At 42.6% G+C, this 14,700-nt stretch overlaps 1 protein-coding gene across 1 annotated transcript in view; it reads right to left on the bottom strand.

Annotated features, from left to right (window-relative positions):
- Window positions 1–3,151: 3,151 nt before the first annotated feature.
- NHLRC3 (NHL repeat containing 3) overlaps window positions 3,152–14,700 on the bottom strand; it is a gene marked incomplete at its 5' end in the record, with an annotated part of 35,329 nt that continues 23,780 nt past the window's right edge. The window contains 3 exons of the mRNA XM_033949978.1: window positions 3,152–4,392; window positions 11,066–11,178; window positions 11,560–11,651. Coding sequence (XP_033805869.1) covers window positions 4,152–4,392; window positions 11,066–11,178; window positions 11,560–11,651 — 446 coding nt within the window. The remainder of the gene's footprint in view (window positions 4,393–11,065; window positions 11,179–11,559; window positions 11,652–14,700) is intronic.

Genomic DNA, 14,700 nt, shown 5'->3' with positions numbered 1-14,700 from the left:
CATCGTGCCGGGTAACCTACAAGAAACAAAGAGAGAGACCAACCCAAGTGCGGTACCACTATATAAGGGTAGTCAACCTCCCTCACCCCCCTGGTCAAGCCTCTTACCAGAGCGTAAGGTGAGTCTTTGCCTTTTGTTTGTAGGCCTCCTTGGCCCCCAGTCGTATAGCTGCGTTTCTGTCCTCTTATCTTAGCTTCCAGCTCCCCTTGGTCCTCTTCCGACACCGGTTCACCGTGAGCTAAACAGGATCCCTCTGGTCACGAGCTTCTTCGGCGCTTCCGGCAGAAGACTCAGGCAGCAGGCCCTCCAGGACAGGAACCAATACAACAAACTAACATAACAAACTAAAACAACAAATTAGTTGAAAGTCCAAAAAACTGTTGTTTTTTTTTTTTTTTTTTCCAAATATATTAATAATTTTTTTTTTTTTTCCAAAAAGTTCCACCAGTGTCCAGCAGGAGGCGCTCTATCCCACTCCTGATACCATATGTGACAGAGCCGGTACCTGTATTTTCCGGAACCCGGTCTCTGCTCACCCGAGCGCAACTCCGGCGTGCTTCCGATGAAGGAAGGAAGTCCTGCTGGTATATCCTTACTTGTCAGAAATCAAATATAAAAATAAAACAAATCAGCTTTACTTGTTCACAGTCACTTTATTCAGTGAAGCGATGATGGGAGCAACGTCTCCCTTAAGCATTCAAAGCAAAATCAAAGTCCAAGTAGAATGCTTAATCCAAATATCAAAAAATAAAGTATGGAGTGGACCCACCGGAATAGGTTTACCACTGCTACCTTCAATCAGGCAATTCAGGTAAGTAACAGTTCAGTATTGCAATCATTAACAGAACTTTAGAGGGGTTGTCTTTATCTTTAAGAAGGCAAAGGAACCTTTTTTCCCTCACACAAGTTCTGGGCCTCCAAGCTCAGTAAATCTTAAAGCTTGGCTGTAACCAACAGAGAAGCTGTTGGTGGGGGAGGGGAGTAAAGGAATTCACTTATCACTTTTCTGGTACTTCAGAATGCCAATAATGGCCCCACTATCCCAACCTGGATCTTAAGTGAATTCTCCCCAAAATCACAACATTTACTTCCCTCACATTCACATACATGAGTCCCCAATTCAGGCCAATTGAATTAACAAAAAAAAAAGTTTGGTTTTTTTTTCTTAGCACAAGTCTATGCAGTTTCCCACACACAGCACTACTGCACAACAATACTCTATTAAACAGAGAAAGCTCCTGTCTGCACAAACCTCCAGACCTGCCACTTATCCTCACTCCAGGAGCATGTCTTCAGGCAGTCCAAGGTTTTCTCCCCAATCCATGGGTTCAGGCAGAGCTGGCTGGTTGGCAATAGGGTCAGTGTCAGCTTTCTGCATTATCACATCCTCACAGTCAGGAACATAATCAGGAGAGACCCTTCCCTGAGCTGGCTAACTAACTTTCCTCTCCTCAGAGCAGCCTCTATATTGTTCAACCGAACACACCCTGCTCTCTGAGGGGGAGGAGTTACCTGCACTGTTTGCTTAGTTTGTCTTGGGTTTTTCATTATGGGTCTCAGCTGAGAGTGAACAGGAGGAGGGAGGTTCCTCTGAAGCTCTTCTGAGCTGTTCTGCTCCCCTTCCTCTACTCCCTGCAGTTCAGCCTGCTTTAAGTTAAAGGGAAATCCACCTTTTCCCCTGGGACTAGTCACAATCCTATCCCCGTGGTTAGCTCGCTGTATGACTGGATAGGGTTTAGTCACCGGCAGCTCTGGGATGAGCGGAGCCACAGGGGACGGATTGTGACACCACCCATGCCCTTCCCAAGACCATGCCCCCATTTTGGATTCCAGCGTCTATAAAAGTGCATGTAAATTTTCAATCATGCCAATTAGCACCAATAATTGATTAGCACCCAATTATTGGCGCTAATTGGTTTGTTCTTCAATTAAATTACACAATGAAATTGAGCCCACACCCAAATTTTCACGTGCAATTTCTAGCACCATGTATAGAATTAGGCCGTAAAACTGTTCACGCACCCTAGTAAAAGATCCTCATGGTGATTTATTCTGTCCGTTTGTCTCCTTTTGTCCTCAATTGCCTGTATATATTTGTGCTGCTGTACTACTGACAGATCTTACGGGGGAGAAATGCGAAACTGAAGAAAATCCATGCTATACGAGGTTGCAAATTGTATAATCCCTTCAGACTGGTATTTAAACAATGGCCTAGAAAACGGTTGTCCTAATTTAGCTCTCAGTAGGTTTATGTTCCACAGCATAATTGTACCATGTAATCATGCGCAATTAGATTATTACAGTATGAAAAACAAGAACACAACCTGGCCTTCTAAAGAAACAATTTTATTAAAAGCAGATCATAGTTTCAAAGAAAAAAAAAATGTTTTGGCACTTTAAAGTATGGTCATCTTGGAGACATAATTCAGACTTTGGGTAAAAGCCTGGAGATAGGCACCCAAAAGGGGTAAAAATACTATGTTCAAGTAGGGAAACTGTGCTTACCTTTGTGATATTAAAAACACCTTAAAAATCGAAAAACAAATGAGCTCCAGAGTTTGGCTTATTTGGCTCTTGGACAAACAGTTTTGCATAATCCAATATTTATGCATGCATGGTCAAATGATTTTTATTGAGATAAAAATCATAGGTACAGCTTATACAGATGATCAACACCTAGCTCAGTTTTAAACAAGGAATACAAAGTAAGGTCTATATACAGGGGTAGGGAACTCCGGTCCTCGAGAGCCGTATTCCAGTCGGGTTTTCAGGATTTCCCCAATGAATATGCATGAGATCTATTTGCATGCACTGCTTTCAATGCGTATTCATTGGGGAAATCCTGAAAACCCGACTGGAATACGGCTCTCGAGGACCGGAGTTCCCTACCCCTGGTCTACAACAACCCCTGAACCCCCCCCCCCCCACAAATCCTCATCCAGAATCCCCAGCAGAATACAAAATAGAAACAGACAGGTCGATCAGAACAAAAATGGTTACATGATAAACATAAATAAGAAAACCACATCAGCAATTCAAAAGGTGGCTATGTGCCAATGGAGTCATAGTGGCCTAAAAAGGCTCCCAAGCTGCTTGAAAGTGGACGTCTCATGCTGAGGAAAAGCCCATGATACCTCAGTAAATGGATCAGCTGGGTCCTCCGAAGGGAGAAAGTAAGAGCATCAGTATCTAGCCTTTTTTTTTTTTAGTTCAATCTGATCATTTGAGGAAAGTGTTTGTTTCCCTTTGCCTGGGGTGATGAGCAGGGATGTCACCGAATAGTAGAGTTGGGGAATGCCGGACAGCCATCTTCCAAATTGTACCAATGAAAGTGAAAACTTGGTCCCAAAATGCAGCGATGCGGGGGCAAGACCGGAACATGTGGCCCAAACTTGCCTCTGGGTGACCACATTTTCCATAGTCTCCAGTCAAGCTGCCTAGAAAGGTATGCTCCCCTGGGTGAGATATAAAGACATAACACCAGCTTGTAATGTAATTCCCAGAAGTACATGTAAGTCTTCAGGGCAGTCAGTACAATATCATCTGGAAATACATATTGAAGATAATGAAACCAGGAGGCCTGCAATCTATGAAGGTCAAGCAAAGGGGTTTCGTCCTTCAAATATCTGTGATGAAATTTGAGTAGTATGTTCATCTGGGAGCCAAAAGTGTAAGAAGTAGATAAAAGCTCTTGATGGTGAGAATCGAGATTTGACTTCCCTAATGAAGTAATGTAACGGTGGATCTGCAAAATGCAAAACTGTCAGTAGGAGGAATTTTATATTTCTGTTCGAGTTGAGCAAAAGTCTTAATTTGACCTTCCTCTGTGACCAGCTGCAGTAAAAACTGAATTCCTTGCCTACTTCCACTATGGTTATTTTACCTGCTGTTTATTCCTAGGCTGTTGCCTAGGGGGCCTGAAGGATTCCCTAGTTGAAGGGAACACGCTGGGAATAGTATCAGTTGCTGTGGCCCAGGCTCGCTGCACGTTTCAGGAGCCCGCGGGTTGCGACAAAGGCTAGCTAGAAATTCAACAGATTACAAATATACTGTATCTCCATTTGCCCTGCATGCTTAATGTTTTGTAAACAGTAGAAAAGATCCCAAGATTCAGAGATGTGAAAGGGGATCTGAAATAAAATAAACAGTGGTTAACTTTTAGCTAACTTGAAGGGTACAAATTTTTGTACTTGTTGTGCCCCAATTTCAGCCACATAAACTGCACCAGTCTTCAAATTAACATCCACAAGATGTGGCTTGACTTCATCAGCTAGCTGGATCCTGTTTACCACATGGCAGTCACCGATATCTCCCACTGGCGGTACAGCCAATATGGCTATTCTGTTAATATTCAGTTGGGCTACAATCATATATTTCTCATCAGCGGTTAACCTGAAACAAATGAAGAAAAGACAGGATGTGTCATCAGTTAAGCCCAAGCATCAGGTACAATCCTAGGTTTCAAATTTTGCCCCCCTTGTTAATGTGATCAAACTTCCCTGCTGCGCTTCCATTCAGACCAGACTTTTTTAGCTCCGGCACACTAAACGGAGCAAATGTTTTTCGTGGCACATTATAATTGAAATTATATGTTACTTTTTGGTATTCTTCCTAGATACCATCCCCGGCAGCGGGGCACTTCTACTTTTCTCAAATGGACATTGGCGATTGCATTGAAGTGTATTCTCCTGCGTTGGTTGGATGCAGAAGCTCCTGATATTTCCTTATGGAGGACATGTGCGATTTCATTTCTGATGTGGGAATGTAGGGACATTGTGGAGTTTTCTTCCCCCAAGGGACGTTTTTTTCATAAAGTGTGGGAGCCCTTTTGGAAAACTATGACTCCTCTAGCGCGGAGTCGACTTTTGAATTCTTGATGCTTGACCTTACTATTTTTCATTTTGTTTGTTTTTTGTTTGGCTGTTTTGAGAATGACCTGGGTTAGGAGGGATGGGAATGGGCATGGGGGGGGAGGTATGGGGGATTGTTGTTTCTTCTTGTTAAAAATATTTGAAGTGTTTAAATTGCCCTTGTTTTCTAAACCTTAATAAAAAATCATTTGACCATAATTGAAATTATAAAATTGCAAAACCAACAAAAAATTAAATTTGAGAGTTATTTATTTAAAGTTCTTTAAGCACTGTGTAACAACAGTGAAATTCAAGTACATAGAATAGAATTGCTGATCAATGCGATGGATGTGCTTGTTTTTGAGCGCAAATTAACTCAAAATGCGGCTCGAAAGTTGACAAGCAAATATGCATTTTATCATTCACTATCTGCAGTCGTTCTCTTTTTTTCAATTTAATTTCTGGCGGAGCTGAAAATCCAAGTTTGCGAAGATAAAAAGAACCAATCACGTCAAAGAATGATGCTTGTCTGGGAAGTTGTGTCCTTATGCACAAATTTGCTCATAACATTGACAGACTCTTGCGTATGTGATGTACATGTCATCTATTCTAGTGTATACTTATGAAGCTAATTTTTAAAAATAAAAGTAGAATTCTGGAATCTTTCCGTGGCACACTACTGTATCTTGACAATCAGTTTGAGAGACACTGATTTAGACAAATTAAAACGATTAAAAGCAATACTAATTTTTCCTCCTCTCCCATATCTCTTTAAATCTTTACCAGTGCGAGCAGCTTCTCCAGCCTGCTGTCTTTTAGGTCGTCCAATTGCCAACTTGGGCAGAATTTTTGACGCATTTTTCCTTCGATTATGAGCCCCATGGTATAAGCGGGTGCACCTACATGTAGGTGTATTGATGCCAATTTACGCTAGCATTGCTATAGCATAAACTTGGTGCCTATATGCTGCTACAGAATTAGTACTCAACTGAGAAAACTAGCACTGATGTATGGAAGTGCGCTAAGCTCTATTCTATAAGCTCATCTATCAGTGGCATAAAAACATTAAAAAAATAGTCATACTGGGTCAGATCAATGGTCCATCTAGTCCAGGATCCTGTTTCCACAGAGGCCAAGTACCTGGCAAAACCCCCCAAATATTTTAAGTGCAAAGGATGGAGCATGGGCAAGCCGTGCAAGCTGTGTGTGCCACTGCCATATTTATATGCCATGAAGTACACCTGATCAATGGCAAGTATAACCACTGGAATGTAAATGTTTGGCTCACCAATGGTGGGTTATAGTATTCTAGGACAGCAGCTTAGTGTCAAGCTGCTCAGCACGTGCCATCGCCTCACCTATAAAATACTCCTCCTCACCTTTAAAACAAAAAATTCTAACCAACCAGCATTCATAAATAAACTTTTGATTCCATACTCACCATCCAGGGCCCTCCGATCTAACAATCAAAACCTACTTTCCATACCGTCAATACGCGAACCGTTTTACGATACTACTCGCAAATCCATTTTTTCAGTCACCGCCCCCTCTCTGTGGAATGCCCTCCCATTAGGTCTTTGATTAGAGAACTGTCTTGAAAAATTTAAAGCCAAACTTAAAACTTTTCTCTTTAAAGATGCTTTTACTCTTTAGTACCAGCTTCCGCTTCTCAAACCTTTAATTCTTGTGAAGCCTTGAAACATCAAACGCTTCTTCTAAGCGATCCCCATCCTAATCCCACTCCCCATTTATCTTCCTATTTTTAATTAATTTTACTTCTATGTTTTTTAAACACCCTTTCCTTCCCCAACTTCCCTTTTGTTCCATGTACGTCAATGTGAATAGTATTTTTAATATTTGATAAAATGTTGCTTTTATTTACCTATTTTAATTGTTTTCTACAATGTTCTTCTATTGTACAACGTTTAGATACTTGTTTTGATAGACGCAGTGTTCTCCCTAGGGCCTTTTAGCTGGGCGGTCCACCCAGCTAATTTAGACGAGCGCCTGGCTATCATCTGCTGCTGCCGCCGCTGCTGAACATTAAAAAAAAAAAAAAAAACCCAAAACCCGGCTTGGAGATTTCAGCCCATAGCAAACTTATGCTCCGGGGCTCTATTGGGGGAAATGCTGCCGGGTCCTGCCTTCGTGAAAACAGAAAGTAGGCAGGACCCGGCAGCAAGAAGAGCAAATGCTTCACTAACCTGTCTCCCGCCTTAGCCCGTAGCGAACGCTTGCTTCAGGGCTCTCAACATGTGCGTGCCGGCTTCCCTTCTCCCCCCCCCACCTCCGGACATAACTTCCGGTTTCGGAGGGAAGAGAAGAGAAGCCGGCACGCACATGTTGAGAGCCCTGAAGCAAGCGTTCGCTACGGCCTAAGGCGGGAGACAGGTTAGTGAAGCATTTGCTCTTCTTGCTGCCGGGTCCTGCCTACTTTCTGTTCCCGCGAAGGCAGGACCCGACAGCATTTCCCCCAATAGATCGATCGCGATCTTGGGCCGATCAGCCTTCCTCTCCCCGACGGCAGAATTGACGTCGGGGAGAGGAATGCTGGTCGGCCGAAGCAGGGAGAGCTTGGGGCCTGTTATTGGTGGCGTTTGGGTCCTGGTCCCTGATGGCAATGGCAGTGGCTTGGGGGAGGGCAGGGAGAAAGAAAGAAAAAGGGCAGGCAGGGAGACAGAAGGAAAGAAGAGAAACATAAAAAAAAAGAAAGGGAGGCAGAGAGAAAGAAAGGGCAGGGAGAGAGGAAGGAAAAGTTGGGGGAGGGAATGAGGTCTAGAGGAGAGGAAGCATACAGGCTAAAAGAAGGGAAGAAAGATTGAATGCACAGTCAGAAGAAGAAAGTGCAACCAGAAACTCATGAAATCACCAGACAAGGTAGGAAAAATGATTTTATTTTAAATTTAGTGATCAAAATGTGTCTGAATTTATATCTGCTGTCTATATTTTACACTAAGGTCCCCTTTTACTAAACCCCAATAGAGGTTTTTAGCGCAGGGAGCCTATGAGCATCGAGAGCAGCGCTGGGCATTCAGCGCAGCTCCCTGCGCTAAAAACTGCTATCATGGTTTAGTAAAAAGGGAGGGGGTGTATTTGTCTATTTTTGTATGGTTGTTACTGAGGTGACAGTGTATAGTCATCTGCTTTGACCTCTTTGAAAAACCCTGGAATAGGAATAATAATTAACATTTTCTATGCGTACAGTGTACTTTGTGTTTTTTTAAAATTTTATTGTTGGTAGATCATTTTGACTTGGTCATTTTAAAAGTAGCTCGCAAGCCCAAAAAGTGTGGGCACCCCTGCTCTAGAACATCGCTCCTTAGTTTTATCAAGTGGTGCAGTGAGGGGCCAGCACTTTACATCTTATCACTTCATTCTTTTTTTTTTCTCCTCATGTACAGAACGGTTCTTTATTCTAAGCAGCTCTGGCACTAACAGTACTACGGGTGCCTTATGCTACTTTCACCACCACTTGCAGTCAGGTTCGGCATTTTATCATGGTTTTGGTTTTTTATTTAGTTTTTCACCAGTATTTTCATTTATTTATTAAAGCAGCATTTTTTAACAGCCCGATGCCCCTCCCCTATCAGTGTGCATTCAATCCACTGCCGACACTGTTTTGGCGCCTCTTTCAACAGATCAAATATCATAGCCCCACTGTCACATGTTCACATTTATTCTGCATTCGAGTTTATCTCATCAGTGCAGAGACCTTTTCATTAAGTTCATTTTACTCTCCCTTTTTTACTTTCCCGAGTGCTGTGGTTTTATTCTTTGGTTTTAATAGAAGCTCATTTGAAGAATAATTTAGATCTTTCCCAGGTTTCACTTTTCATCTACCCGGTCTTTTCTGGTTTCCTTTTTATAGTCTGCTTTTCATCTGGAGTCTTTTGAGTTTAGAATTACATTTTATGACATATTTTTATGGTTATAATTGTATGACATGTCTAAATCGGTCAAGTTATCCATTCTTTTTATTATTTTTTGTCCCCTCATACAGTGGCAGACCGCCCCGGGTGCTAGCCTTAGGGGGGTACACAGCCGGCTGGATCCAGAACCTTCCGAGCTGCTCTAAATGGCATCTGCACCTCAGCGCGGCTGCCGTACTTATTCCGAAGCAGAGTCGGCAGCCACACTGAAGTGCAGGAAGGTCCTGCTATGACTGCATTTGCCGCCTCTGCCTCCGGAAGACGTAAGTGGCGTCGGAAGGGGTGGACTGGCAGCTGCAGTCATTGCGGAACCTTGCCACAACTCCCTGTGTCTGCCGGCCCACCCCCTCCAACATCACTTACATCTTCCAGAGGCAGAGGCAACAGAAGCAGTCATCATGGGACCTTGCTGGTTTGGAGGGAGAGAGGAGCATAGAAGGGTGGTAGAGGGAGAAAAAGGGGGTCAGGGTGGTATGGAATGGTGGTGGAGGGAGAGAAAGGGGGCAGATGCTGATGGAATTGGTGTGCAGGGAAAGGAGAGAAAGACATAAGGGGGAAGGATACTGGATGGAATTGGGTTGGAGGGAAAGAAAGGGGGCAGATGCTGATGGAAGTGGGGGGAAGGGAGAGGAGAGAGTAAAATGCCAGACCATGGGCGTGTGGGAGAAGGAAGGGAAGAACAGGAGAGAGATGCCAGACCATTGGAGGAGGGAAGGGAAGAAGATGGATGCAGAATAATAGGGGTGAAGGGAGAGATGGAAGGAGAATACAAGGAGAGAAGATGCCATATAGAAGGGGCAGAGAGAGGGTAGACAGTGTTTGAAAGGAAGAGAGTGACAAGACTATGAGGAAAGCAGAAGCTAGAGAAGACAATGTAGAAAAAAATTATATTTATTTTTTTGCTTTAGGGGAGATGCATCGCTGTTTCTGTGGTGTTGCATTGTATACAGAGTCCAGCTTCTTGGTGGTTCAATTTAACCTTTGTCTACGTTTTTATATTTTATCCCCCCTTTTACAAAACTGTAGAGGGTTTTATATAGCACCGGCCATGGTGGTAATTGCTCAGAATTCTATGAGAGTCTGAACTGTTACCACCATAGCTAAAAACCACATTATAGTTTTGTAAAAGGGAGAGGGGTTAGTTTGTGATTACATATTCCATACTAGGCGAAGGTGTTTTCTGTGTTCTGTGTGTTCGAAAGACATGGTTTTCAGTTAGGATTGACTGTGTAGGATTGATCTGTACTAGTCTGGCTTGTTTAGTTTTACAATGGGTGTATTGATGTTGTACTGCTCACTGCAGTATGTAAGATGCTGCCTTTTCCTAGGTACACTCTTGTGTGATGTGTGGATTATTACTAAAAATCATGTTTTTCATACAGATGGGGGGGGGGGTGTAAAAAAATGATGGGTGTCACATATGCTAGGTACACCACTGCCTTCATAGTTTATATCTAATCCACAAGCCTGCTTTTAGGACCTACAGGGTATGTATCCCTCTGATTCATGACAATTTCACTTTTCATGTTATCTTATCCATTCTTTTTATTATACAACTGCCCAGATAAGCATCAGTCTTTGACGTGATTGGACCTTGAAAACTAACGGCAACAGTGTTCTCCCCAGAAATTTTTTCCAGCCATGAAAATTATTTGCTGCATTTAGTGTGCCACAAAAAACATTTGCTCCGTTTAGTGTGCCGGAGTTAAAAAAGTTTGAGAGACGCTGCTCTATACTATTTGAAAGAGGGCAAATATCTAATTATTCACTTCTAGAATTGGATACTTCTTAAATTTAATAAAAAATTATGGAACAAGTGTCAAACCTTAAGAAAGGTTGCCATATTGAGTATTGGAAAATAACTAATAATAATTAACTAATACAAATAGTACACATTTAGGGCTCCTTTTACTAAGCTGCGCTAGCGGTTTTACCACATGCTTAGCTCGCGCAGAATTGCCGCACGTGCTAGACACAAATGCCAGCATTGAGCTGGCGTTAGTTCTAGCCGTGTAGCGCAGCAATTCTGCACGCACTAAAAACGCTATTGCAGCTTAGTAAAAGGAGCCCTTAATTTTCCCTACCACCAAATTTCCCCGTCCCGCCCCACCCGGCCACTTTTTCATGCCACCCGGCTGGAAAAAATTTCTGGGGAGAACACTGTAGACGGTATATCCAAAATTAAAGAAACTTGATATTTAATACATATATAGAAAACCAATGACTATTAGAGGTTATGGCACACCCCTTGTTTTATCTGACAGATTGCTAGAGGCTTTTATTTACCTGACAGAATAAGGAGCATCTTCTGAGAAACATCTAGTCCAAGATCCCAGCCACTCGCCAGAGACTTTATCAAAAGCCTGGATTCGCTTGTTTCCTTTGTCAGCAACCCAGACCTAAGTGTACAAGAAGCAAATATTCAAATGAAAGCCATGGTTGTCACTCAGAGACACTGTGCAAGGTAATGTTCTTTGGAACAGAAAAGGACAGAGGTCAGAAATAAATGGTACCCATAATATTTACTTCCTTCCCCACTTTTACGAAGCTGTGTTAGGCTTTTTTATTGCCGACAGCGGTGATATTAGCTCCGATGCTCATAGGAACTGGGATCTGTGATCAACAACACACACTTATGTATATGTTACATTTACTAAATCTGCTTGTAAAGTACTTTGAAAACCAACATTGTGTATTAATGCACTAGTAGCTATGTTGCATATTCTTACCAAGCAAATTACACACAGTTTAAAACTAAGAATGATAGTTTAGACTTTTACCCTATTAACTGAATCCACGGCTACACTGTGTGGAATGTAGAAGCGGGCAGGCTCTGTACCTTTTTCTCCATGGAACCACAATGTCTTGAAATCTAATGTGAGAGAACAAAGAACTGATGAATTTTGTGGGTCAGTCATAATCTCCTCTGATCACTCGCTTAGAAACCAGCTCACAAACATGCGCAGAGCCGGGCTTCAGCTGAGTGGCAGAGGAAGCCCCAAACCAGCCTCCTGCCACTCTGCTATTTAGGGCTTTTTTCTTTTCTTTTTTTAATGGCACAGATGTTGTGCATGTGTTACACAACCACACACAACAATTGTCCCCATTAAAAAAAACCACCCGATGATGCAACGCTCTCCCCCCTCCCCCAATGACCCATGGAACCAAAATAGAGGAAGGAGGGATGCCCACTCCCTCCTGCTGCCACAACACCCCCCCCATGCCAAACTGTCCCCCTTGTGCTTCAATATACCGTATTTTCTCGCATATAACGCGAGCGTTATACGTGGTTTTTACAAACCGCGCATAACCTTGCGCGTTATACGCGTGAGTGCGTTGTACAAATTTTTTTTTACATAGTTCCCCCCCCCCCCAAAGCCCGATTCATCACCCGGAAGGAGCGCTCGCACTCCCACCTCGAAGGACCGCTTGCACCCCCACAGCCTCCCCCCTCCCCCATGGAGAAGCTGTCTACCTTGTTTCCGGATGCCAGCCCAGCTGCTTCCTCTGCCGGTGGTCTTGCCCCTTCTCAGAGCCCTGTACTGCGCTGCTTCCTCTTCAGGCGGTCCCGCCCTTTCTCTGACATCAGAGAAAGGGCGGGACCACCGGAAGAGGAAGCAGCGCAGCAGGGCTCAGAGAAGGGGCGGGACCGCTGGCAGAGGAAACAGCTGGGCTCGCTGGCATCCGGAAACAAGGTAGACAGCTTCTCCATGGGGGAGGGGGGGAGGCTGTGGGGGTGCGAGCGGTCCTTCGGGTGGGGGTGCGAGCGGTCCTTCGGGGTGGGAGTGCGAGCGCTCCTTCGGGGTGGGGGTGCGAGCGGTCCTTCAGGGTGGGGGTGCGGGTGTGTGCGAGCGGTCCTTCGGGGTGGGGTGCGAGCGGTCCTGCGGGGGGGGTGTGAATCGGACGTCGGGGGGGGGCATCAGGCTTTCAGGGTAGGAACAGGACTTCAAGGGGGAAAGGAGAGTCAGGACAGGCGAAAAGAGAGTCGGGGTCTCCAGAGGAGAGTCGGGGCGGGCGAAAGGAGAGTCGGGCAGCATGCGCGGTATATGGGTGTGCGCGGTATATAAAAGTTTCTGTACATAAATTTGTGTTTTCCGCGCGCTATACCCGTGTGCGCGTTTCACACGGGGGTGCTTTATCTACGTGAAAATACGGTAAATCTGCAGGAAGGATGCCCACTCCCTCTTGCCACTGGATGCCCCCCTTCCCCAAACCTCTACATTAACAATAGTAACATAGTAAATAACGATAGATAAAGATCTGAACGGTCCATCCAGTCTGTCTATTAGTTATACCCATTAAAAATACATGATTAAATTGTCCACCTGGTATTGTCCTAGGTTCCAAATTCTGAAGTTACCGTCCAAGCTCACTCCAGCCTATCCAACCATCCTGTCTGCAGGATATCTACCATAAATTCTAGCTAGTAAAGTAAATAACGATAGATAAAGATCTTTTTTTTTTAATTTTTATTTATAAAATTTTCATTCTTACAATAAATAAATAGCATAATATTTAGTTTATAATAATTATATTTGTATGTACAATATCATATCATATATATTGAATCCCTTTCCCCTGTTATTTGTTTTTTCATTTTTCCTCATATTAATTTCTATATTTCCCTCCCTAACCCTATATTATTATTATCAATGTGTTAAGATATCTGATCTTTAGAATATTTTGTCAATGGATCCCATATTTTCTTAAAATTTTTTATATTTCCTTGTTGTAATGCTAATATTTTCTCCATTTTGTATATGTGACACACCGAGTTCCACCAGAATGTATAATTTAGCTTGGTATAATCCTTCCAATTTTGTGTGATTTGCTGCATGGCAACTCCTGTCAATATTAAAAGCAATTTGTTATTGTTTGCTGATATTGGACTTTGTGTTCTCATTGCAGTACCAAATAATATGGTATCATATGAGAGACCAATATGATTTTCTAGTAATATGTTAATTTGGGGCCAAATTAAATTCCAATAGGCTTTTATGCAAGGACAAAAAAAAATTAAATGATCTAATGTCCCTACTTCTATTTTACAATGCCAGCATCTATTAGATCTAGTATTATCTATTTTTTGCAAGCGCGTCGGGGTCCATAACACTCTATGTAATAAAAATATCCATGTTTGACTCATAGATGCTGACTTTGTTAATCTTAATCTCCAGGACCAGAATCTTGGCCATTGAGATGCAGAAATTGTCTGTCCAATCTCAATGCTCCAAATATCCCTAAGTCCAGTTTTCTTTTTTTTATTTAGAAATCCATATATTAATTTATACCATTTTGCGGCTTGGTGTCCCAAGAAATCCGCCTGGAAACATAAAACTTGCAAACTATATTGGGTATTAAGATCTTTCCATTCAGGGAACCCTACCTGAATGGCTTGCTTCAATTGCATCCATTTAAAATATTGTGTTTTATTTAGTCCAAATTTATTTTGCAATTGTGAAAAACTAAGCAAGGAACCTTCTGATATGACATCATTCAATGTTCTTATTCCTGCATTTATCCATTGTTTCCAGACGATTTTAAATCCGCCAATTCTGATCCTGGAGTTTACCCATATTGATTGATTTAGAGATTTAGCTATTGGTTCTGGTGATAGGTTACTTATGTATCTCAATGTTTTCCAAGTATCTAAAAAGATTCTGTTATCTTTATATCTCCTAGGCATTGTTATGGTAATTAGATGTTCTGGATATAAAGGGAACAGGAGCTGCCATTCTAAATACAGCCAATCTGGTACATTTTCCATGAGATCTGGGAGGATCCAATACATACCCTGTCTTAAAATATAGGCTTGATGATACCTATAAAAATTTGGAAAATTTACCCCCCCTTCCACAATTGGTCTTTGTAATGATACTAAAGCGATTCTTGGTCTTTTCCCAAACCAAACAAATTTTGTA

The sequence above is a fragment of the Geotrypetes seraphini genome, chromosome 6 (genome assembly GCF_902459505.1).
Source record: "Geotrypetes seraphini chromosome 6, aGeoSer1.1, whole genome shotgun sequence".
In the NCBI taxonomy this organism is placed as follows: Eukaryota; Metazoa; Chordata; class Amphibia; order Gymnophiona; family Dermophiidae; genus Geotrypetes; species Geotrypetes seraphini.
Note: the sequence above shows the minus strand (reverse complement) of the source record. Positions and strands in the feature narration are given on the sequence as shown.